This window comes from Ambystoma mexicanum, chromosome 13 (genome assembly GCF_040938575.1).
Source record: "Ambystoma mexicanum isolate Mex_15411 chromosome 13, UKY_AmexF1_1, whole genome shotgun sequence".
NCBI lineage: Eukaryota > Metazoa > Chordata > Amphibia > Caudata > Ambystomatidae > Ambystoma > Ambystoma mexicanum.
In genome coordinates, this window is record NC_090938.1 from 344,734,784 (window position 1) to 344,761,433 (window position 26,650).

Genomic DNA, 26,650 nt, shown 5'->3' on the forward strand with positions numbered 1-26,650 from the left:
GGACAGCTGGAGAGGAGGGCGATTTCCTATTGTCGTTGGATTTGGAGGATGCGTACTTCCACATCCCCATTCTGAAAGGACACCGAAAGTTCCTCAGGTTCGTGGTCCAAGGACAGCACTACCAGTTCAAGGCCCTCCAGTTCAGATTGAAGTCGGCACCCAGGGTGTTCGCCAAGTGCCTTGCACCGGTGGCGGCGCGGCTGCGCCTGCAGGGGATCCACGTCTACCCCTACCTGGACGACTGGCTCATCCGAGCAAGGACAAGAGAGCTCACTGTAGACCACACAAAGAAGACCATCCAGCTGCTCACAGACCTGGGATTCTCCATCAACTTTCCCAAAACCCACCTGGTCCCATTGCAAGTCGCACTGTTTCTGGGAGCCAAACTCGACACAGTGGCGCGTCTGGCCTCGCCGTCGGAGGAAACGACGAAGGCCATCCTGGGCAAGGTGCAGCGTCTGCTGGCCACGGACGCGGCCAGGGTGAGGTCCATCAAGTCCCTCCATGGGATGATGTCCTCCTGCATATATCCTGTGCGCCTGTGCAGGCTTCAGATGCGCCCCATGCAAGAGTTCCTCGACTCCTGCTGGATCCAAGCGACGGGCAGCTTCGAGGACAGGATCCCGCTCAATGAGACCTTCCGACGAGCCATCCAGTGGTGGGACACCCGCGCTCATCTGACGGCGGGCACAGACTTTCAGACCCCATCCCCCCAGATAACGGTGACGACAGATGCCTCCCTGGAAGGGTGGGGAGCGCACACCGGGGAACTTCATGCGAGAGGCCTTTGGCTCCTGGAGGAGAAGACGCTCCACATCAATACCCTGGAGCTCCGTGCAGTGTTCTGGGCCCTCAGGTCCTTTCTCACATCCCTCAAGGGCAAGGTGGTGAGAATCTTCACCGACAACACCACCACGATGTTCTACATCCGGAAGCAGGGAGGAACCAGATCCCCAGCCCTCTCCAAGGAAGCCCAGGATCTGTGGCATTGGGCCGTCGCCCAATGGATGTTTCTGGTGCCCTTTCATCTGGCAGGGATAAAGAACACCATCGCCGACTCACTGAGCAGGGAGCTGCGCTCGTGCCACGAGTGGGAACTACGTCGGGATCAAGTGGATCGACTCTTCCGACGATGGGGGGAAAACCGCAGATCGACCTATTTGCGACGGTGACGAACTCCAAGTGCCAGAGGTTCGCCAGCAGGTTTACCCAGCCGAGGAGCATGGGCATTGCTTTCTCGTTCCCCTGGTACGGACTGTTCCTATATGCGTTCCCTCTGTTGCCGTTGCTGCTCCGACTCGTCAACCAGCTCAAGAGGTCCCGGTGCAGGATGATCCTCGTTGCACCGGCATGGACGAGGCATATCTGGTTCCAGGACCTTCTGGACTTGTCCGCGTCCCCACCAGTCAAGCTACCGATGGACGCGGATCTTCTCTCCAGAGAATGAGGCGCCATACTTCATCACGACCCAGAGTCGCTGAACTTGCAGGCCTGGCTCCTGCAGCACTAGAGTTTGGAGGGTACGATATCCCGGCTGACTGCAGAGAGGTCCTTGCAAAAGCCAGGGCATCCTCAACTCTCAAGTGCTACGGACATAAGTGGAAGAGGTTCTCTGTCTGGTGCCGTGCACAGAAGATTAACACTCTACGGATTACGGCCCCTCAAGTGCTGCTGTACCTACTGTCGCTGGCCAAGGCTGGACAGGCTCACGCCTCCATCAAGATACATCTGGCTGCGATCTCCCGATACACCAGAACCACAGGACGGGCATCCTTGTGGTCGCATCGCCTGGTGAAGGAATTTATGAAGGAACTGTTCCGATCATTCCCGCCGGTGAAGGCCCCTGCCCCGGCGTGGGAACTCAACGTGGTGCTGACCAGCCTCATGGGGGTGCCATTCGAGCCGCTGCATTCGGCACCGTTGAAGTTTCTGTCGTGGAAGACTGTGTTTCTTGTGGCCATCACCTCCGCACGGCGAGTGGGAGAGATCCAGGACCTTTCCTGCAGGCCTCCATTCTTGACTTTTCACGACAAGAGGGTGGTGCTGAGGACGCAGCCCTCTTTTATGCCCAAGGTGCCGTCGGACATCCACCTCAACAAGCCCTTGGTGTTACCTGTTTTCTTCCCGTCGCCTTCGTCACCGGCCAAGAGGACTTTGCACTCGCTGGATGTGGCTAGAGCGCTGAAGTTCTATGTGGACCGCACAAAGAGTTTTCGGAAGACATCACAGCTTTTTGTGAACTTTGGACCTGTGAACCAAGGGAAGGCTCTCTCGAAGGCTTCCATTTCCAGATGGCTCTCCGGCTGCATCACGCACTGTCATCGGTTGGCAAACCGACCGTTGCCTGGCCGTCCGAGAGCCCATTCGACCAGAGCTATCGCTGATACTACGGCTTTCTTGTCTGGTGTGCCCCTGCTGGACATCTGCAGGACTGCTACGTGGAGGTCGACGCACACCTTCACGAGATTCTACTGCGTCGACCGGGATTCCAGCGAGGAGTCCAGGGTCGGCCAAACGGTGCTGCGCCTAAGGTGAGCGATGGTGTGGAGGTAAGAGCAGCTTAATTTGAGTTTTGATGTAATGCTTTATGTTGAGCCTTTTTTCCACCTCCCGTTGGTTGTGCATGTGTGTACTGCTATGTATTCTTATGTTCATGAGCATATGAATCCATGCCAGACCCCATGCTGGAGAAGGAACAAGTTACTTACCTGTAACTGTTGTTCTCCAGCATGGGTCCGGCATGGATTCACATGCGAACCCTCCCTCCTGCCCCTCTACGGCTCTTCACTTGGTCATACTGCCACTTTGCGTGCTACCAAATCTGAAGATGGCTGCCAGAGGCGGGGCTTAGGGAGAGGGCAGTCATTGGCTTGGGGCAGTATGAACCAGAGACCAGTGATTGGTTACTACTGAGAAAGACAGTTCAGAAACGAAACTGATACTGATTTTTTCTTTACCGAGGATTCCTGGCCTGACAGGGAATATTCATGAGCATGTGAATCCATGCCAGACCCATGCTGGAGAACAACAGTTACAGGTAAGTAACTTGTTCCATATCTTTTATATAAATAGCTGTTTAAGTGCTTCTTTGCTGTGCCTGTCTAAGATTCAGAGTACTTACCTACAGCTCACATCTTCCTCTTAAGAATATCCTGACTGCTCTGCCACACTACCAAGGTCCTGATCCTAATACAGGCTGATACTAAGAGTTGGGGATCTACAAACCACTGGGATAGCTTACTAAAGTCTTACTGCCAGTAGGATTTTAGGAAAACTCCCCTAACAGTGGGACCAACCAGTTCTGACGCGTTCTCTAGGATCCAGCTGTGCTGAGCCTTTGGAAGTGTCCCTAGACCATGCAGTGGAGTGACCAGCGCTCCAGCGGTCTACCGCGCTAGAGACGTTCTGTGTTTGCAGTCGAAATTTTAGTGGTAGCCAGCTTGAGGTATAAGCCTCCTTAATGCTTAATTTCAGCCTCCCAGTCTCAAGGGATCCTTTGCTGGAAGGACTTCTACACCTGAGACTGGAAGGATGCCTGCCATATTGTGTGCGGTAGCAATCGCAGGAACATACTTTCCCACGACCTGTGAAATGTCCTGAAGAAGGCTGCATCAGTGCATTCTGTGTTTCTGCATCACCAAGGGTGGCACTGCAGAAAATCCAACCTCCAGAGACCCCCAAGTGACCCATCAACTGGCTCAAATCCCTCGACTCACAATGATTCCTAGAGACCCAGATGTGCCTCTACTATGTGGCGCATCACTGAATGTAAATTTGTTTATAGTACTGCCCTAATGCACATGTTATGTTCGTCACCTACGCATTAATTGCAAATATGTTTATAGTACTGCCTTTAATGTACATGCTCTACCCTCTGACTTGGCGTGACATTTCCGGCAATGTAACCCTAGCTGGACCTCGCCACGCCTATGTAACGAAGCTTTGCAACCCTCTTAATGCCTCTGCGCCTGGCTACCTTCGGGTTAGGTGCGCATTACAAATAAATAAATACAAATACAAATACAAATCTAGTGATCTTGGAAAATTGAAGTCAGAGGGGTAAGTAAATGCAAAGCATGCGTCTCCCCCTGTCCTCCATGGGATAACATTGAGAACTAGTCTCTTTGTATCCTTCCATTCCACTGCTTTTTGGTCGTCGCTTTTGAGATGGTTTTCTAGAATCTGTCCTAATAATTCAATTTCAACAAAATTACTGTATTTATTCTGGGCCCAAAACACACACTCAGAAATGAAACAAGCAGGTGATAATATTACACAACACTCAATTATACACATATATGCAGTTACCTTTAGGTTCTGTGACGATTCACAGGATCTTGTCACTTCTCCACAGGGTGGAGCCCTTTCCTGTGAGGCTACGGAGGTGAGGCTGCTATCGAATAGTCCCCCTAGAGGGTAGTAGGAAGCGGGACCTCACAGTGAGAGACTTCCCTCCTGGGTATATGGACTGGTGTTCCGTGAAGGCAGTACCTAAACCCTTTTCCCTTGGGACCAAGTCCCTGCCAGAAATCCCTGATAACACTACTGTCTGTTATGGTAAAGTCTCTTCAGTCTTTAATTCACCAATTAATATGAACTTTTGACTTTACCCTGGGGAGGATCCAGCTAAAGGAAATAAAGAGTGAGTTAGGACTGGCAAATGGAGAGAGCAGCCAGTGTGAAGACAGCTCAGCCTGGGAAATTCAGACCTGGGAACACAAAGCTGCAGATATGCTGATTCCCAGCGGCTGAGACATCCAGGAACGGCTGGAGAAGCTCTGCGGTCAAGGCCACGCTTCTGACAAGTAGAAGAAGGGAAGAGAAGCCTGCGGTGGTGTGACCTTGGGGATGTGGACCATGGGGTCCTGCACCTACGCCGGAGCCGCGTGGTGCGAGTCTCAGCAGAGCCACAAGGACGGCGCAGAGTGAAAAAAGCATAACGCAGGCAGCCCATCACCCCAGGATGAAACGGCGACGCAGTCCCGACGCACATCAAGTAGCGGGAGACCCGGTAGCAGTTTGAGGGCAGCTCCATAGCCAAGTGAGCCTCAGGAGTCCCTCATCACAGTAGTGATATTCAGAGAACCAAGAGCCAAGAAAGCCTTGGGACTAAGTTCCCTCTCCACGGTAGTGATACACAGAGATCCAAGAGTTAAGAAAGCCTTGTGAGTAATCTCCCTTGATACAGTACTGATATCTAGAGAATCAGGAGTCAAGTACATTGCGAGGAATATCCCTCGTCACGGTGATAATCTAGTTAAGTTTAAAGAGGACACTAGAAAACGAGAGCTATCTGGAAATAATCTTCATACCGTCAGAAGACAGGGAAGAATCACTGGAATTGTAAAGCAAGCTTTCAGAATCCCTTCGGAATAAGTAAAGAGACTTTTGAGAGTATTGATAAAGAATATCCCAAGACGGCACTCAAGGCTGTGCGAGGTGGATCAGGAGAAGGGAGTCATTCTCCTGACCATACTCTTTGTTGAATCAGAAGCTACTGCAAAAGATTGTTGGAAAAGAGTTAAAGACTGAGCCAGTTAACCAGGAGAATGGGTGTCAGTCACATGGAATTACTTTCATTTAGATGGCTGAAGTCTTTTTGTAAACTAGTGGTAGGTTTAGAGTAGGTTTTTGGACGGAAGCCAGACATTGTTCATTTAGACAAACATCCTGACGACGAGTGCCTGAGTTGATATTAGGGATGACCTGTTCGAAATAGGGAGACGTAGGACCTTTTCTTTACCTTTGCAAATAAAACATTTTGAAACATGCCACCCCTTTGTCCGACTCCTTACTCCACCTCACCACAGTTCTTAGAAATGCATTCAATAAATTATTCAACAAAAAGAAGGTAAGTAGTGGTGCAGTAGAATGGAACCAAGTCACAAGAATTATACCCTAACTTTATATGTCCAATCCCTATGATGAGTGTGTTGGTGAAATGTTCCAGAATATATTCAACAAAGTTACTGGTGGTTAAAAGTGGCTTATACACGTGATGATCAAAAAGCGATGGAATGGAATAAACAAAGTTTATTCTGAGGCGAACGGGGAGATGAATGCGTTGCAATTGCTTTACCCCCCCCCCTTTCCCAGATGACTAGCGGGGGTCGACTGGTGGTCGCTGGAGGGAGGTGTTCCCACCGTTGGTTCCAGTGAGAGGTGCCCAGGAGCTGCGGGTGCAAGAGTTCTTCCGGTTGGTTCCAAGAGCAGAGTGCAGCTCTTGGTGAGGAAGAAATCCAGAAGGCACTGATGCAGACCCCTTCAGGACACTTCACCAGACTCCTCCAGCTAAGGCTAGTACACCCAGGTGACAGCAGATACCTTCCAGTTGTGGTTGAAGAAGACCTTCCGGAGCAGGATTCCTTGAAGCTCGGAGGCTGCAATTTGGCAGGAAGGCAGTTTACAAACCACAAGGTGGCAACTACTAAAGTTCTGGCATAAAATTCAGAACCGCTGCAGTTATAACGAGAAGCCACTGGACAGCTGATCAGTCCACTGGGTGGTCCAGGGACAGTTACGTAGGCTCAGGACGGCTGGATCCTCGAGAACACGTTGAGACTGTTTAGTCCCACCAATCCAAAGGGTGAAGCACTGCTAAGAGCCTTTGCAGATCAGGTAGTTCAGCAGAGCTTCACCAGACAAACACCTGGGCCATACACACACAGGCATCACTAGCCTGCAAATGCAGCAGCTTTTCCCGGGCAAGTGTATAACCTTATATGGAATTTCCTGACCTGAGAAGGCAGGAATAAGGCCAAACAACAATATAGCCAAAGAACAAGCGCAAATCTTGTGGCGTGGCCATTTAAGGGCAGTAGCCATGTTCACTAGCCATAAGTCGTAGGCGCGAAGGTACACACTAGAAATAACACAGACTTGGTAAATATGCAATTGCTGCCACTCGCTTGTCTTTAGGCACATATAAAAGTAACCAAAAATCCCAAGTGTAAAAGACTACGGTAATACAAAAGTATCCCCACTGCACTGCATTGTAAAACACTCTGTGCACTGTTGAAAAATTATCTAAAAGGTAAAAAGACAAAAGGGAAAAAGTTTCCAAGTATGGATAGCATGAAGGACCGATCAGTTTCCCCATAACAAAATGAGCAAAAGGCCAGGGGAATGAAGCTGAAGACTTCCTTTCCCTGTAAAATGTCAGAACAGGAAAAAACAAAAGCAAAAGGTTTCAGGGTCCATAGAACCATGGCGGGAAAGTTGTTCCCAACACCCCCTACCCTCACCATGACTATGTACAGGGGATCTAATCCACCCCTGGATGGGTTTCTGTTTGCCGGCTATACATTCTGGACAACCATCAGCATTGCTACGTTGATGCTCAAGAGTGCAGAAAAGACTTGAAGGTTTATGGACCACCTGAGCAATTTAGGATTCTCTCCCTTCATGTTCATATGCCACTTTAACAGCTTATTGTCCATCTGCATAGTGAAGCGAGTCCCATAGAAGTAGGGTCTCAGCTTCTGAAGGGCCCACACAATGCAAAAATACTCCTTTTCCACAGTCGCCCACCTGAGCTCTCTGTCCTTACGCTAGTGACTAATGAAACATATAGGATGTTCCCTGCCTTTTTCATCTAATTGTGAAGGGGCACCACCTATCCAAGTGTCAGAGGCATCGGTCTGCACTATGAAAGGTCTCTGGTAATCAGGTGCCCTTAGAACAGGGGCCTGACAAAGGGAATTCTTAAGGCCTTGGAAGACCTTCTCACAATCCTCAGTCCTGGTGACTTTCTTGGGCTTCCTAGGAGTTGTAATGGAAGTCAGGAGGGCAGCTATGGTACCATAGTCCGCCATGAAGTTTTCCATTCACAACATGGTTGACCAAACCTTGAAATGAGGTAGGTGCATTCTTCAAACCAAAGGGCATTACCCCAAACTGGTAAATTCCCTCAGGTGTTGAAAATGCCTAGATTCAACGGTTTTTTGTAACTAAACTATCCCCAATGCACTGCATCATACGATGCTGTGTGCACGGTTATAAAGTTACCGAAAAGGTAAAATGAACCAACGGAAACATAGTTTCCCAGTTCTGATAGTCTGAAGGACTGGACTGATCTGTTTCTCCATAAGAAAATGAGCAAAAGACCGGGGACTGAAGTTGAAGACTTTACTACTCTATAAAAAGTCAGGACCGGTTTAAAAACAAAAGCAAAAGGTTTTGGGGCCCTGTGATGAATCAGAAGTGATTCACCCCAGAATCTTGGCCTGCAACCCCTCTCATGTTGCCAGGGAAAGCTAGACTCTTTCTGATCCTGACACTGGGGGATGGTGGTAGCCGGAAGGATCACATGGGAGAGGCAAATGGTCAGGAGGAATGGGAGACCCCCTTAGGTAATTTTCCCAGAGACCCCAATCTCCTAATAGCATATTGTAAAGTAGAAGATGTTGAAAGGAGTGACTTTTGTGTTAGGGACTTGGAGTCCCAGAATCCCCAGTGTACTGGGACAAAGAAGAGGGCACAAGGTTGCAGAGTGTAGCCCAGTAAATTTAATGACTCGCACCTGAGGATGGCTGAGAGACATAAAAGGCCCTCTCGGGTGCAGGCCATAAGACCAAAGTGGAAGAAGGTGAGGCAGCCGAAGCAGGAGAGCAGTAGTAGTAGTCATGTGTGGTGGAGTTTTAGAATCTCCACGAAGCAGCAGAGGAAGAAATCGTGGAAGAGCCAGGACGCTGGTACCAGAGTGGCGAGTGAAATTGATGCCGGTCCTAAAAGGGTCATATGGGCTCAAGATTTCAACTGCAGAGGTTGTGCAGCGGAAAGCGCTCATTTTTAAAAATAACTTTCCCCATTGTGAAGCGTTTAGTGGTGGCAGACGAACAACAGATCGCTAGGGAGACTTGGGCTGCAGAGGTCGCGCAGCGGAACGTAGACCTTTTTGTGACTTTCCCCATGGTGAAGCGTTCGGCGGTGGCAGGCAAGCACTGTATCGCTGGCAGAGCCGCGAGGGCTCTGAAATTAGCAGACGCAAGATTCAGGAAGCTGTGCAGGAGAGGTTGCCGGGCTGCACAGGAGAACTGAAGCAGACGAGCTGGGAGCTCTTTTCTCACAGACTAGTAAAGTATCATAGGAAGAAAGAGCTGGAAGATCGATGAAGGAATTAGATTTCTTCCAGCGACATTCGTCCCTACGAACTAAAGAGTGGATAGACAGACGTGAGAGGGGATATCAAGTGTTGCAGAGGTTTAGGTAAGGGGAAAATTGGGTGGGGCGCGTATAGGGAGTCAAGAGTAGATTGAAGAGATGATTCAAGGTGTGTACAGGTAAGATCTAGGTAAAGTTCTTTGAGCTCGGCCCTGCATGACCAAATGTATTTCAAAATTCGATTCTGAGGGAAGGTAGCATAACATACGATAGTTGTTCCATCTTGCCAAAGATACTCTCGTAAGGTCTCTCCTGTAGCGAGATTTCTCAATTGCGGGATGTGGGATCGGACTGCGAGAAGAAATGAACGATTGATTAGAGACTTACCAAGACATTCAGGGTTTCCTTCAAGACCAATAACGTGGACCCCTTTTTGGACTGGTTGGGGGTTAGTGACAGAACTTGTTTTCAGATTGTCAGTACAGGAGGTATGGTTTCGGTATCATAGGAGCTAGTATCTTGATTGGGAGGAATGAGATCCACCAAAGTTGGTGAAGGGAGTTTGGGTTTTCCTGCAAGTTCCTTAGTTACAGTTTCAAAGGAAATCGATCCCTCCTGTAAGACCTTTCTCAACGTTCCCAAAATTTGAGTGTGAATAAAATTAGTACCGGGTATCGAAGAGGCGGTATTGTGGTCCTTAGATACCCCCGGGCCATGCAGTTGTGACTACATGATCATCTTTGTTTTTGGAAAGTACAGGAGTCAGATGGGCCAAATGGCCATTTGGGTCAGTCAGTTTTGGTGACTTAACTTCATCATTTAGAATCTGTACTTTACTAGCCCCATTAATTATGATGAAATTCTGATTGGGAGGAGGAGCGTTTACATCGTCAGTTCGGGGATTATTAAGACATACTTCACGATATGATTTCCTCTTCTGGAGGGTTTCTGGTAGTGGTAATAGAACGCTCACAGTGGATGGTTCAGCCATTATCACATTGGGTGTTGTCAGAACCGCGGTGAATCGACTCCTCCCACTAACTGGAAAATAAGCATTTAGGTTCTTTTGGGATCTCATGCTAGATTTGGGTACTTCAGAGACTGTTTTAGTACTAAGATTAGATGAGCCTTGAGGCCCTTTACTAGCAGTCAGGTGAGACAGCAGGGGTGACTGGACTTTAGGGATGGTTACTATTTGCTTGGCAAAAAGATCTGATGATGACTGTGCAGTCTTTTTAGTGGAGGGCAAGGGTGGCACAATGCCATTGCACTTTGCTGGAGGCAATAGAGCAACTTGGCTATCCTTTGAAAGTTGCGTAACATCAATGGCGTCCTCCTTCATAGTTTCAGATGATTTGTCCATTTTGGATGAGGTATGATCTTTAAAATTGGCGTCCTTTGCAATATTATCGTCCTTTATTGGACGTTTCGGACCAGATAGTGCTTCTTTGTCTTTTGGCAGACCTTTTGGAAGCACGTAAGTGCATTTTTTTAAATCGACGAGACCTAAATCCAGTGCTTTCCTGGGACTCAAGGCAGCAATTCTGCTCTGCTCCTATCTGTTCCATTGCATTTAAGAGCACGGACAGGCTATCCAGGGGTTCAATTTTCTGAGGGCAATGATTATGTTGTGAAATAATAGTATGTCTCAATTCCTCAATAATAGACTTTAGTTCCTTTAGTTCTATTTTTAGTACAACATGTGCACGAGTTGGTATATCAATAGCAGATGCTGGAGGGAGGCTTGGTGTTGTATCAATGGGGACATGCATTTCAGCTGAATTTTGCATGCTTTTTTCAGCAATGCACACCATTGAGAGAGACCTCTAAGACTCGCGCTTCGAAGACATAATAGTCTCCCAAGCCAGGATAAATCCTTCTATACGGTCAATTTTAGAACCGAGTTGCTTCGTATGGCCCTTTATTTCTCGTAACTCTAAGTGTGACAGATCATGCCCCTTATCTAAAAGGTCCAAGATCTTAATTATTACGGGAAATGTATGGGGACCTCTCCCTTCATTATTGAGAGGATAGTGGTTCCTTGGAGAGGATTCTTGTAGAGTATAGTTCATCAATGTCTGACTTAGTTCGGGTGAGTAAAAAAGGTGATCAGGCATAGTTTTTGTTCATACCCACACCAATTGAATGATTGTTAGATCGATTTAAAGATGGAACAGTAGCATGGGGTGTTGTTAAATGGTGCTTTTTTCCGGGAGTCCAAATAACTATGGGGGTTAGCATTCCTATTGAGAGGCGGACCTGTCTATCAAGGTCTGCCATAGTTTCCCACCCTGATTTCAATGCCCCGTTGTGATAACAGCTTGCCGTTAGTGATTTAGAGCGTGGTTTCTTCTCACCACATTGATTCCGACTCACTACGCAGATCATCTTGTGACTGTGTAGAGCGGGCTTCAGTTGGAATAGAGGGGTACTGCATGTAGAAAGATGGACCTGTGAGGTGTGAACTGCGGGCTCTACAACTGTCAATGAACTAGTATTGGGTAGTGAAGGTTCAGATAAGGAGGAAACAACTTAGGAGGTATTTCCTGCACAGACTATAGAGTCAATGGTAGTGCTGGTTATGATTGATGGGGCTGCATCTATACAGCGGCCGTGGCGTAAACCAGACGCCATGAAATTGGATCCAGGTACGCTGGTGTGCAGAATTTATTTTGAGAGGAACCGGGAAAAGAAAAGGAAAAAAAGAGATCAAAGGTTCTAAGTAAGTGAAGTAATCATGTGCTACTAAGTGCGAACTAGAGCCGGATCGGCTCGCTAGACTACTGAAAGAACTTAATTCTTTCACTCGTGACAATCTACTGCAGCATCTGCATTAACCACGCATAGATGATAGCAGGAAAATAGCATGACTCGGAGAATGTGAGCCGCCGGGGCTCACTGATTGATCGGACGATGTGTGGTGGCATGCTGGGCTGGGCCGGCGAGCCAACGAAGCCAACGAACGGCACAGACTCGAGCACGGACTTGATGCGCGTGCGCTGATGCGCGCGGCCCGTACTTTTTGAAGGCTTCTGGGGAAAGGGGGTGGGGCCTCCTACCCAGAAGTGAAAATAAATGTTTTAAACACTATTCAAGATAAAGTAAAGTGTGGCTATAGTATCGTGTTATTATCACAACAGAAGTAGTCCATATTCATGCCAAATATCAATGCCAGAGTCCTTATTAGTAATCCAACAGTAAAATCCTGGGAAGTCCAACGGGGTGAAATCTAGGTAAAGTAGTGAGGGTTGGAAGAAAAGTAGGGCGTAGGAAGGAAGGAGGGTCGAATGAACAAAGGTTTCATCTAAGAAAAGAAGTAGAGGGAGGGAAAAAGAGAGAGAGGAAACACTTGGAGGCAGTGGTCAAATGAGTATGGGAGGGTGGTTACAGGTGTGGCAACAGAAAAAGAAGCAAATAGAAGGTCAATTGCAGAACCAGAGTTGGGAGCAGGAGGAGAAGGGAGTTGGACAAGGTGGAAATAATTGCGAAGGTTGAGGAGAGGAAAGAGAAGAATGAGTCCAAGTAAGATGAAGATTAAAGTCACCATGCAGAAAAAAGGGGGGAGGAAGAAGATTATCAAGAAAAGTAGAGAAGGAACCAGGAGGCTGATAAATGATGAGAAAAGCAAAGGGGGGTTGTTTTGAGAAAGTCGAAAAGTGATATTCAAATTAGGAGAACACAGGAAGATTACGAGAAGGAGCAAGAGACCAGGAAGTGTGGAAAAGAATGCCTGTACTGCCGCCTTTGCTATAGAGGTGTGTGGAACTGTGAAAGGTTTGTGACGGGGGAAAAAAGAGGCAGGAGTGGTAGCATTAGAAGAAGAGATCCACGTTTCAGTGATGGTGATACACAGAAAGTGAGAGTGACATTTTTATGGCAGGTCAATTGCTTGCAAGTTGAATTTTTGCACCATGCCTACTTTGATAGCTGGGCCTCCGCTTGCATTACTTTGTTCACTTAAGGTTTAATTTTGGCTACAGGGTCAGCCACATTAATTCCCAGCATCCAGTTCTGCAGGTTCATCTTTGTCGAGTCCAGCAAGATTGTCCAGGATTCTTTCACTGCCCTCTTTGGCAGTGTGCCTCCTGCACACCCTCATTGTGCTCATAAGAAACCATTCAGCACAAGCTGAGCACGGATGTGGCTTGTCCTTTAATTCCCACTGCCACCCTTAACCCTTGGCTTGCCCCTTCCATGGTCGTCCCGCTGCCTTTTGCCTGCTAGATCATGCACGAATTGGCACCTGTGCTGCTTCCCCACAGGCTGTCGTTTGGGGAAAAACGGCCTCACTGTATTGTGGTTGCTGCAAAAGTGGCCAAAACCAAGTAGATCTTCTGTGTGGGAGTTCCCTTGTTGTATGCTTCCCTGTACTTTTTCTCCACTTTGCTCCACTCTTGAGAGTGCATCCTTCTCTCCTCTGCCAGGTTTATGCCTTGGAGTCTCAGGCAGTTCTTTTAACAGTTGGGCTTATCAAATATCCATCTGCTCAGATGAAAAACATGGTTGGGGATCATGTAATGGAAGTGTCTAATATACCTGTATCTTTCTGTAATCTTACAGGCTGAGAAGAACCGGCTGGCTGCCTTGGCCAACAACATGCAGCGCTTCAGTACAGGGCCCCTGAAGTTGTATGTGGGCTCCCTGCATTGTAATATTACGGAAATCATGTTGCGGGGCATCTTTGAGCCCTTTGGAAAGGTGAGTACCTGCTTACTTGAGGGGCAAGGTCTTTGTATTGATATGGATTGCGAAGGTGAACAGTCATTGCACCTCATGCTCCCTCTGGGATTGGGATATCTTTACTAGTTTGTAGGAATCAATAGTAAAATAATGTGTTTTAAACTGAAATACTATACAGAACACATTTTATATTGTTTTAACTAATTTGAATTGTCATGCTAAATATATTTGATAAATAGTAGTTTCTGCTTCAGAATTAGGCCTTTAAATGTTAAATTGGACCCATCAGGCCCTTAATATTCTGAGTTGGCTCACCCGATGTTTATGGTGCGGTGGCATCTTTGGGAAGATCCCTAAGTCTATCCATTCTGGGGCCTCAGAAAAGATTGAGCTGGAGCCTTATAGCTTGGTAATTAATTTATTGGGATATTGGCAGAGAACTGTCCTATATTGCACCCCTCCTAGCCACATTTGCTTCGCCTATGCTCATTTCCTAAATCAGCTCTGGGGATATGTGCAGGTTCAACCACTTGGACAGGTGAAGTTAGTACTTTGTGTGCATCCGGTTTACTCGTGTGTGTCTGTGTATATATTTCTTGCCATGTACTTGAATTTGGCTACTGCCATGTAGTGGATGATGTGTTAGACCATATACAAGGATCTAATTTCAACCTTTAGTAGTCTTGTCCATGAAAAGGAAGACCACAATTTCATCCTGTTCCTAAATATGTTCAGAAAGATCCCTTATTAGAATTAGTATCTGCATACACCCTCCCTCTATCTAAACACAAGTCAGACAGCAACAACATTAACATAGGATTCTCTCAATTGTTCTGTGTTTGCTTATGTTCTTTAAAAACTCCCAGTATGATCCATTAACATACCTATAACAAGCAATCTGTGTTTGTCAGCTTTCTCTTGTCTAAAGATAACCCCAAACTGGTGGATCCTCTCATCCCAATTAGTGTGTTCCTTTAGGTGCGCTGCTCCATGAAAGGATCTAGAAATGGTGGCCATGTTGTTTTTGGACATTGTATATGGAATCTGGTCACTCAGTCTAGGTATGGAGAGGTTGATAAGTTCTATGTCCAGACTACTGGGGCAATTTTGACTTTTATCAACTTGTTGTGCAGTATCTCTAATGCTCCCTATCTCTGCCTCTTTGATCTTCTACAGATTGAGAACATACAGATTATGAGAGTGCCTGAAACCAGGGTGTCCAAGGGGTTTGGCTTTCTTACGGTAAGTGTTGAAAAGTATTTTTTATTTTTTGTATGTGATGTGTTCATATAGTTTATTAAAACTTTTACACAATTATAAGGTATCAAGATCAAAGCAACACAATTCATTCACTAATACATAAAATAGAAAGGTAAATAAAAGAGTGCATTTACAATACTAGAAGTAAAATTATGATAAAACTACCTGCAAGGCCCTATTTAAGGGTTTGCTTATAGAATGAGCAGTAAACATTTCCCCCTAATACCTGGTGGATTAGAATTTGAGTTTTGATCAGTGCTTTCATGATCAATGTAGATTCATCCTCCATCAGCTTTACCCAGAATCTCTCACTCTTATATTGTGTTAGGGTCTTCTGAATAGGTTTTAAATGGTGTTAGTCGCCAATACAGTGTTCCCACACAAATTGTGAACCAATGATGGAGGAGGTTTTCACTGTCGGAGGCAACTTTACATATTCTGTATCCTCTTTCTGTAAATGGCAAACCTTTTATCTGCCCCCAATAGAGTGCAACAAAAATATAGAAAGATATTGCAATATATGAAATTTGGGAACCTGACTAAACATGATTGTAAATTCGAGGGGAGTCTATGAAGTTGGCCGAACTTGTGATATCATTTGTTTTTTGCAATTTTAACCTGATCTTTGGCCAATTACATGATTTTGATTTTTTTGTCTAAATATCTGGTTGTGGAGTTGAATGGTATATCTGTGGGGATGGGCCTCCAAATCCAACCTATAAGGCAGGTCCAAGGAAAACAGTTACGGACTACTGCATGGTCGATTGTTCCTCCTTAATAAAATCAAAGGCTTCAAAATATATGATTGACCAGAGAGCGATCATCGCCCATTGGTGTTACGGTGGCAGATGGGCACGTTCTCGGGATACGAGGCCTGCCCCATAGCCTATCTGTACCTGTTTCTTCCAATGAGAATGATTGAGAGCTCAAATATGTTAACTTTGTTTCAAGATAAGGTTATCATTACATTATGCGATAAGCTTTAAGGTGGCCAACACCACTATGATATGATAAGTCATTTATAACGCACCTCTACACAGGAGTTTCTAGGCGCGACAAAACAAGGAAGGGAAGATAGAGGGAGGACAACACAACAATCTTACTAGGCCTTGTGTCATTCAGATCGTGAAAGTGTGAGAAACAGAAGTGCAAGGGAGAGGGGAGGGGAAAACAGGGCAGCAATGCTCTGAGTAAGTGCAGCCAGGGCAGCGCGGCTCTGGGTAGTGCAAGGAGAACAAGGGACTGTAGGGTTACAGTTACAGCCCCTAAGTGCGTGGTAGGCCCATAGGCAGGGCAAGGGATACTGATCAAGAAAGAGCCTGATACCCAGTGAGACCCTGAGGGTAGCCAAGCAACCAGTCGGTACAGCAAACTGGTAGGTCACGCAGGTCAGCAGGTTAGGGAGAGAGAGAAAGCAGAGGAGAAGAGTAAAGTTTTGAGCTGCTTCCGGAACTTCAGGTGGTCCGGCTCAAGTTTGAGAGGGGCAGGGAGAGAGATCAACCCCCCCCCCCCACTCTCTGCCTGGCGAAGCGTCTAACCCTTAGAGAGAATGGGAAGATGCATCTTTTTGAACTCTTACATGCCTAAATCCTATCCGATTTGCCCTCATTTGCCTCCTGATGATGGAAAGACCAGAGGTTTCTCAAGAACTGATGCCCCATGTTTCGATACCAAATGTAGACCGTTAAAATCACAGCAGCATGTAACGTCAGCAGGCCATCTTCACTCCCTCAAATAATCCTATAAGAACCTTCTAAAAAAATGACAAGCGTCAATTCATTGAGGCCCAGTGGGACCTTCTTGATAGGACACTTAGGGAAAACCACCCGAAACAATTCTGGAGGCTAGTCGCAAGGAGAGAGATGTGGGGAACATCAACTCGGAACACTGGGTCTCCCATTATGAAGAGAAGTATTTTTTTACCCAGAGGCGGAGAGGCAATTGCCCCCTTAAGCTCTATAGGTGAGAGCGAGATGGGGAAAGTGCCATTATTTATGCTTGCTGAAATTATAGCTCAACTAAAGACCCCAAAAAAAGGTAAAGCAGCGGGACGGATGGACTCTGGTCAGATAGTTATAGTGAATTTAGTGACCGGTGGACGCCAATTCACCTTCAGGTTTTTAATTCAATCCCTTAAGTATGTATATTACCTTCCTCTTGGAAAAAGTGTCTAGTAGTCACATTGTTTAAAAAAGGAGACATGACCGATCCTCATTGTTAACGCCTGTTAGGGGAGTTTTCCTAATGTTCCCCTTGGATGCAAGACTTTACTAAGCTATCCCACTGGTTTGTAGATCCCCATCTCTTTGTATCAGTCTGTACTACTCAGAGACCTTGGTAGAGTGGCGGGCTCATCTTAAGAGGAAGATGTGAGCAGTAGGTAAGTACACTGAACCTAGTTAGTAATGCACATCAAAGAAACACTTAGATTTATATTTTTATATACATTTATGTGTATTATATTTACACAAGAGTCACTGTTAAATACTTAGCACAATAAAACTAAACACATAGGTATACTTTACAATACTTTTAAAAGGCCATTTCTTAGTTGGTAGTTGCTGAACATGCACAATTGTTACAGGAGTTTGACAGGTCTACCGTACTATCGGTAATAATGCACACCGCTGCTCCTTGACTGTTAATGTAATATGGTAAAACATTTTCTCTTGCTCAAGAACATCAGTCAAAATTGCACTTGAACAATATCTGAATGCAGTGCTACTTAAATTTCCGAATGTGGAGTAGAGTGAATCACTGAACAATTGTCTGGTTTGTTTTGGTTTGATGTGTCTTGAGCTTCTCTTTTCTCTTTGATTGTTTTATTGTAAGAATAGCTATAACAAAGTGTAGTTGGCTATTCTGTTTTTAACAAACCGTGGGCCGACAAGCATTTAGTCTGCAACTTGTGTCTCCCAAGAGACCACGTCGAGACCTCTTTTCGAGGACCGCTCCACAAAACGCTGGGCCCACTACGCCAGGCAACTCGAGGCCATGGAGCTAGAAGGCGCTTTCAGTGATGGCAGCAACGCCGCTGTTTCGGAAAGCCAGGGTGACTGGGTAGCGCCGGCTACCCAAGCGCATGCCCCTCGACCCCAGAGGACAGGCCGGAAGCCATGTTTTAGGGACTACACCCGGCTGCGGAAGTGCACCCAAATCACACACCACTAAACACATAACCCCTAGTCGAGATTCGACACATGGGTCGAGTGTTCGACAACGCACAGCACCCAGGGAAAGGTCAGTTGAGTCCCTGTCCTCTGGGCGTTCTCGTTCGAGATCGCCGCACGACAGCACCCAACCGTCGAAAGACGGCAAGGGTGTCACGCATAAAACTCTCTGAAGGCCGGTAGTCCGCAGACGAGGCTTTGCCCCTTCCCACTCCCGAAAGTCGACTCTCTGCGTCACATCAGGTAGTAGGCCCCAAACAGCCCAACAGTCGGATACTCATGGCACTGTGCGTCAGAGGGAGCGGGGGGCAGTACATAATTAGAAGTCCTCAAAGACCCCTCATAGGGAAAAAAACATCTCAGAAAGAGAAGCCTAAGGAAACTAGGCCCATCCCTAATAAGTACAAACCGTTAGACTGACTTGGCCTAAAAAAAATATCAGTGGTTATTCCTCCCATAGATGAAGACTTAGGACTTCCTTCCCAACCCTTGATAGGGTCATGAGGAGAATGTCCTTTATGGCCAATTTCTACGAAAAGGACCCTACATACTCCGGAGTTTCCAATCCACACCCCCTCACCCCCACCCACCACAGCTCCCTCTGGGTCTCAAGTCTCTGCTCAGCCTTCTCAACCCCCTTCTGAAAGGTCTCGTACCGAAACATAGAGCTCTATGACCTGGACTCTGAACACGAGGACCTCTCAATTGTAGAGGCAGCTGAGCCACAGTACGACGAGGAGGCAGCAGACCCTTATTATATGGACGATGAGGACCAAGAGGCTGACCCAGAGGCCAATATGTACCCGATAGACTCGCCTGTCCATCCGGATCCTCCTATAATTCATTCTCCTATTGACAACCAACCCCTTCTTAATGAGGTGCTAGCCAAGGCGGCAGAGCACTTTCAAATTGACACCCAAGAAGTGCAGGAGGATAAGGACTTTGTAGAACAGATCCTTGGGGACAAGAAAACAGTGGCGAAATGTATTCCTTTACTCAAGTCAATACACCGTAGGATGCAACTTTCATTAGAAACCCCTAACCTCACACGGGCTGTGAACCCACGTGTAGAAAAGCTTTTTAAACCTGCACCTTCAGACCCACTGTATATTAGAGGACAGCTGAAGCCAGACTCATTCGTTGTAACTACAACTAGGAAAAGAGTGGGCTCCCCCCTTGGTTCCTCTGAGGCCCCACCCGACAAGGAAAGCAAAAAGATTTACACCATAGGTAGGAAAGTCGCCTCCTACGCGGCGTACCAAACCAGAATTGCAAACAATGCTACCCTTTTGGCCAGTTATAACTGCCACAAATGGGAGGAAGTGTCGGCTCTACTATCGTGTGCCCCAGTACCACTGAAATCCCAGCTAGCACAGGTGGCCGCAGACGGGATGGCAGTGTCAAGCTGCTTACTTAAGACCAAACTTGACGCGGCGGACAATTCTGGAAGAATCATTGCTCAGGGTACTGTTCTCAACCGTCATGCGTGGCTGCGGCAATCAGGTTTCAGACCAGAAACGCAGGCCACGCTAATTAACATGCCTATTGAACCCAATGTGCCCTTCTGCAAGGCCGTCGAGGACGCCCTTAAAACAGCCAAAGATGAGTATGACACACTTAAATCGTTGGGCGAACTCACCAACTAGCCACCCGGCCAAAGGGGTAATGGCAATTTTTGCCGTTTTCGCGGCCAAGGATCTCAACGGGTGTCCAATTACAGTCAAAACCAAGGTTCCTCCTGGGGAAATAATCAAAGTCAGTCCGCCCAGGGCTATCCTAGAGGACAATGCAGAGGTCGTGGTCGTGGAAGGGGCAACCCCTATAGAGGTGGCACCCCACCTCAGAAGCAGTGAAATTCCGCTTCAGGTGCTTTACCATTCCTCTACAGTAGGGGGCGCATTTCCAGCTTCACCCACGCATGGGAGGGAGTCACCTCAGACAGATGGGTGCTGTCCACAGTAGCAGGCGGATACTGTATAGAACTCCTCCAACGACCCCATGACCACCCCCCACGACAGAAGATCCACTCAAGAGTACACCAGCGTATCCTCCTCGAGGAGATATCCACTCTTCTAATAAAGGACACCATCAAAGTCGTCCCAGCCAACAAGGTAAACGGGGTATTTATTCAACTCACTTCCTTGTGCCAAAGAAAGATCTAACAATGGTGCCCAGTATTAGATTTGTGCCCTACAAACAAGTATGTCAAGCCACAAAAGTTCTGCATGACTACGCTACAAGAGGTAATCCCTCTACTAAAAAAGGGGGATTACATGGCAGCATTGGATATGAAAGATGCCTGTTTTCATATTTCAATGTTCCCAGCGCACAGAAGATTCTTGCATTTCAAGATAGCGAACCAGCACTACCAATTCAAAGTGCTGCCCTTCAAAAGAGCCTCTGCTCCAAGGGTATTCACAAAGCTACTGGCAATGGTGGCAGCGCTCCTACGCAGGGAGGCAATCCCAGTGTACCCTTACCTGGACGACTGGCTCATTACAGGGGAGTCCCCCCTAATTTGCAGACAAAAGAGTCAAAAGACAATCAACCTCCTCTTTCAATTGGGCTTCTCCATCAACGAGAAAAAGTCGAGCCTAGTGCCAAGCACTTCCAAACAGTTGCTAGGAGCTGTCTTAAACACACAAGAGGGGTTGGTCTTTCCGTCAGAGGAAAGAGTCCAAAATGTGTTACTGCAAATACCACATTTTCAGGCCGGCCACCAGATAAGGGTGCACAAAGCTATGTGTAGCTAGGCATGATGGCATCTTGCATTTACCTAGTTCCTCACGCGCACCTGCGCATGCGACCCATGCAGGAGTGGTTGGCAAAACGGTGGTCTCAGGCAAGTGCTCAGTGTGGGACGATCTAGTGGTTGTTTCGCCAACACTTGTGCAAAATCTTCACTGGTGGACAAGGGAAAATCTGCTGAAGGGGAAACCCTTTTTTACGATCCAGAGATAGAGACAATTGTCATGACAGATGCCTTTCTAGCGGGGTGGGGCGCTCATTACCTTCATCACACAGCTCAGGGTCTGTGGTCTTGCACGGCAGCCCAAAACCACATCAATATGCTAGAATTTCTGGCAGTATTCAAAGGCCGTTGGGCATTTGAATCCTATTTAAAGAACCAATCTGTGCAAGTCCTGACAGACCGTACTACAGCAATGTTTTATATCAACAAACAGGGGGGCACACATTCTCCAAATGTGTCCAGCCTTGCGCAGCAAATTTAGAAATGGGCACTCAAATGGAAGATGTTCCTATCATGTGTAAAACATCACGCACAATATATCCACAGGAGTTGCACCTACACGTAGATCCGTGTATTACCTATTTTCCTTTAAAACATGTCTTTATTTAATTAATTATAACACTCTTAAAATGATCATATTACATAAAATTCATAATCCAACATACAAGATATAAAAGACTCAACTTCACAACACATAACAATCCCAAAAATCGGGTTAAATCTGCTGATTTTTACATTCACTCCGTGTGGGACTCCACACTGAAGAAGTTTCTTTACAATATCAGTTTTATTAGTATTTCCTCAATAACCCAACTTGTACAAGTTTCTGTCCTAAAAGCACGTATTACTGTGGGACATTCATCAGGGGTACAGATGATATGTGTTTGTATCTCAAGGTGGATTGTATTTCTTTCCTGGCGCTTTCTTGTCGCTCTGGATTTAGCTAACAAAATTTTTTGACACCTGTTGGATAAAAATGACGTATATTACTAAATTGTATGGTGTTTTGTGTCTTGTTAAATAGACTACAAACGTCATCACCCTGATCCAAAAAAGGGGTGTGAGGTATATATCTTAGTTGACATACCTTCTGAATTGTGGTGATAACTTCCACAAGCCTCACCAAATCGTAGATTTTGGTGACAGGCGACTTCCAAATAATTACAGGAGGTCGCTCACAACACTTCCTCTCAAGTTCTATAAAAAGAAACACACAGATAGAATTTCTAAACTCATTTTTAACTCAGGTGAGGACTGTATATAATGTATTGTCTTTAAGTACCCAAGCCTTACTTACAGCACTTCCATAAAAGTCAGGACTCCAGATTAGGATAGGCCTCCAACTTGATAGATGGTAGGTTGATACGGCAAAGACAAATCTCCCTATGGAGTCAAAAAAACAATGAATTGTGGGGACCACTTGTCTCTGGACACTTTATTAAAAAATCCCCTTGTATAAGGGAACTTCAATCAGGAGTAAGATGAAAATTCGCCCAGACTTTTAGAACTCTAGGGTTACGGCAAATAATTAAATAATTAAATACCGGGTTCTCTTACAGCCAGAATACTGCAAAAGGTGATTGTATATCAAGGCTACGAGCCGTTATACATACTCCCTCTTACCTCAAAAAACCGAGTATAGCCTCTAGGTAGGTCCCAGGTCTGTGTATACCGATAGCACGGAAACCAATGTGCTTTTTCAATCATTTCTGTGACGCCGTCACATAACACGGGACGTGAAAACATCACGCGCGAAAATCGCGTGGTGACGTAATCACGTGTCGCGTAGAACTCTAAGGTTACGGCAAATACGGCACATGCAATAGATACTGGGTTTTCTTATAAATGGAGTACTGCAAAAGGTGATTATATACCTAAGCTGCGGGCCAGTGCACACAAACCCTCTTACCTTACAAAACCGGGTCTGGCCTCTAGATAGATCCCAGGTAAGAGTGCGCCACCTAGCCCAAAACCCAAAGCGCTTATTCAAATTATTCATGTGACTCCGTCACAATCCATGAACACGTGAAAACGTCACGCGTATAAAATCGCGTAATGACGTGATCACGTATTGCGTAGTGTCCACAAATCGCGTGTGACAATGTCTGAGAAACTACAAACAGAGGCGGGCGTATTGAAGCTCCCTTCCTAACACCCAAAACTGTAGGGTATATAGTAAGAAAGAAATAAGGTGGAGAACAGCGCTGTCCATGACCTGTAAGAGTTCAAAACAAGTTTTGGCAGAGTATTATCATGGTAAGCTGTGATTTGGTTTGTAAAAATGAGCATAATCAGTAAAATTGTCCAATGAACACAAAAACCGAAATGCCATCTATTTTTCAAAAAAACAGTCTCAGTATCTGTTCAAACCCTTTTGTCAGCAGTATACGATCCTATTACCCAACTGCAGACAAAAGCATTGTCTTTTTCAAAGGTACATCCCAAACATATATTCCGCCCCTTGTTTCAAATATAGTAATAGAGAACATTATTTGGTACAATGGTGATATTACTACATTCTTTGATCAAATGTAAAATCATCAATGTGAGGATCAGTTAACTTCGAACATATACTCTTGGTAACTTCCTACCACCAATACATCCATATGTACAATTATAAATAGAGACTAATAACAAGAATGACTGTATAGAGACAATGTCCCTTATGCATTGTGCCACTCTATATTCTCATTTAAACCCTGAATATGGCTCTTAGTTTGGAAAATTAGTTTTTGCTCCAGACTTAAAAGTTTTTTGTTAATCAAATCTTGTGTTTTACCTTTTATATGTTTCAAAATAGTCCAATAAAAGTCTGTACTTTTATGATTTTTTTCCAAAAAATGCTTGACGAGTGGTGCTTGTTCCACCTTATTTTTGATGCAACTCTTATGTTCAGTCATTCTTATTTTACATTTCCGATTCGTTTTACCAATATAGATGTATTGGCACGGGCATTTAATAACATATACAACATTCTCTGTATTACAGTTTGTATGCTCAGTGATGTTCCATTCTTTTTCGAGACCTAAATCTACTTGAGTTGTTTTAGTGGTCTGTGCACACATGCTGCAATTGCCGCATGGGTGGTGTCCTACAACTGGAGGTAGATCCCACAGTCTTCTCTGTTGGGTTTCTCTGATTCTATTGTTTCCAATGTCGTTCCTCATTACTAGGTTGCGTATCGTGGTGCTCTTCTTGAACGCCACTAGTGGTTTAACACTTTCTTTAGACATCACCTTCTTCCAATGTTTGTTGATAATGGCTTTAATCTTATAGGATAGATTATTAAAGGTATTTACAAACACTAATGGATTCTCTTTACGTATCTTATTCTGGTGTAGTTGGTGGTCAAATAGGGCTTCTCTGTTGTTATTAAATGCTCTCTTCGCTGCGTCTTTAACTAGACGTTTGGGATATCCTCGGTTAGTCAGTTTCGTGATCAATTTGTTGGCACCTTCCTCATATGACTCTCTCGTACTGCTATTCCTCTTAATACGAAGAAATTGACCAAAAGGTAAATTATTCTTCACATGTTGGGCATGGTGACTAGAAAAATGAAGAAGTGCATTTCTATCTGTTGCTTTGTTATAAGGTTTTATCAATAAGGTACCCTGATGATGGTATATCGAGATGTCTAGAAAATCAATCATATCATTACTCATATTCATAGTAAATTTGAGGTACCTATTTTGTGTGTTAAGCCATTTGTTGAATTCATTGGCTTCTTCTACACTACCCTTCCAAATGACAAAAATGTCATCTATATAACGCAGCCAACACACTATATTGTCTTGAAACGGGTTTAAACTGCGATATATGATGGTTTCTTCAAACATATTGACGTATAGATTAGCTAGATTAGGTGCCATGGCTGCACCCATGGCCGTCCCTTCAATTTGGACATAAAACTGTCCCATAAATTGAAAAAAATTATTCGTCAAAGCCATCTCTGTACACCACTTTATAAAAGAATTGGACACCGGATGGTCATCTTCTCTTTTGAGGAGGGTTTCTTCTACAACCTCAAGTGTCGCTTGTTGGGGTATGTTGGTATATAAAGCCTGTATGTCCAGACATAATAATAGATTAATATCTGGATCAAACTGGCTACCCTCAATTCTCATTATGGCATCGGTAGTATCTTTTACATAGCTTCTCATGCTGGGTATGAACGGTCGAAGATAGCAATCTGCGAATTTGGACAACGGTTCCAGCAGCGAGTCGATACCGGAGACTATGGGTCTTCCGGGGGGATTTCTTAAGTTTTTATGGATTTTGGGGAGTATGTAGAAGATTGGAATTCTACCATTCTCTCTCACAAGATATTCTCCTTCTTGTTTACTAATGAGTTTTAAATCCACTGCTTTAGTCACTTTGTCTCTAATGTTCGTAAGTAATTCATTACTGGGATCCTTATCTATTTTTTTGTAATGATTAGTATTAGATAGTAGATTCAAACATTCTTCCACATATTGGGTTCTATCTAGAACTACTATTGCACCCCCTTTGTCAGCTTGTCGAATGATGATATTAGTATTCGACCCTAAAGATTTTAGAGTACTCTGTTCATTTTTGCTGAGGTTGGAATGTCTGGGGATGCCCATAGATTCCAACGTTCTTAACTCTTCTAATACCTTCTTTTCGAAAACAATAGATTCAGGGGAATAAGAAGATGGAGGGGCACAGAAAGTAGAAGGGTTTCTGAGGCCACTACAATTTTTTGAACCATTGAAGGTATTATTTTCAAAAAATTCTTTAAGGTGGACTTTTCTCATGAATTTTTGAAACTCCACTCTGAACTCAAAGGGGTTATGATGTTTCGATATCACATAGTTTAGACCTTTATTCAGTATACATTTTTCATGTTCAGTAAGAATGGCAGCGGAGAGATTAACTACCAACCCCTGTGACTCCGGGTCTGCATCCGGTCTGGGGCCCATTGTCTTTGTCCGCTGCCTCTTTCTAAAAAAGGCTGTCGTTGATCATTTCTACCTTGATAGTTACCCCTTGCACCCCTTCCTCTATTGGGTCTATTCTCGCTTTCCTTACTGTTACCACTCGATCCTGTTCTACTGTACTCCTCATTATCATCAGATCCTGCACTCGAACTGTATGAAGTATTTCTAAAACGTACTCTGCGATTTGGCTGTTGATTACGTCCAGGTTTTGGGTCTCCAAACTTATAATCTTTATTAGTATAAATGAAAGCCTTCTCATGTGAGAAGTTCTGTACATCTTTCTTCATACGTTTCACTCGTTCTGTAATTGTTTCCATTTTGAAATCCTGCATTTCTTTTAGATGTTTGTCTAGACTAGTTTTAAAAGCCTCAAAACTAGTCTAGACAAACATCTAAAAGAAATGCAGGATTTCAAAATGGAAACAATTACAGAACGAGTGAAACGTATGAAGAAAGATGTACAGAACTTCTCACATGAGAAGGCTTTCATTTATACTAATAAAGATTATAAGTTTGGAGACCCAAAACCTGGACGTAATCAACAGCCAAATCGCAGAGTACGTTTTAGAAATACTTCATACAGTTCGAGTGCAGGATCTGATGATAATGAGGAGTACAGTAGAACAGGATCGAGTGGTAACAGTAAGGAAAGCGAGAATAGACCCAATAGAGGAAGGGGTGCAAGGGGTAACTATCAAGGTAGAAATGATCAACGACAGCCTTTTTTA

The 26,650-nt window shown here is 45.3% G+C and overlaps 1 protein-coding gene across 4 annotated transcripts in view; it reads left to right on the forward strand.

Annotated features, from left to right (window-relative positions):
* The window catches only part of RBM23 (RNA binding motif protein 23), a 1,244,959-nt gene that overhangs the window by 1,020,332 nt on the left and 197,977 nt on the right, over window positions 1-26,650 (forward strand). For all 4 annotated transcript variants that reach the window (XR_011282968.1, XM_069633849.1, XM_069633851.1 and 1 more), the window contains 2 exons: window positions 13,663-13,800; window positions 14,959-15,024. Coding sequence is in view for 3 of the 4 variants with exons in the window: in XM_069633849.1 (XP_069489950.1) it covers window positions 13,663-13,800; window positions 14,959-15,024 (204 nt within the window). In the remaining variant the exon portion in view is untranslated. The remainder of the gene's footprint in view (window positions 1-13,662; window positions 13,801-14,958; window positions 15,025-26,650) is intronic.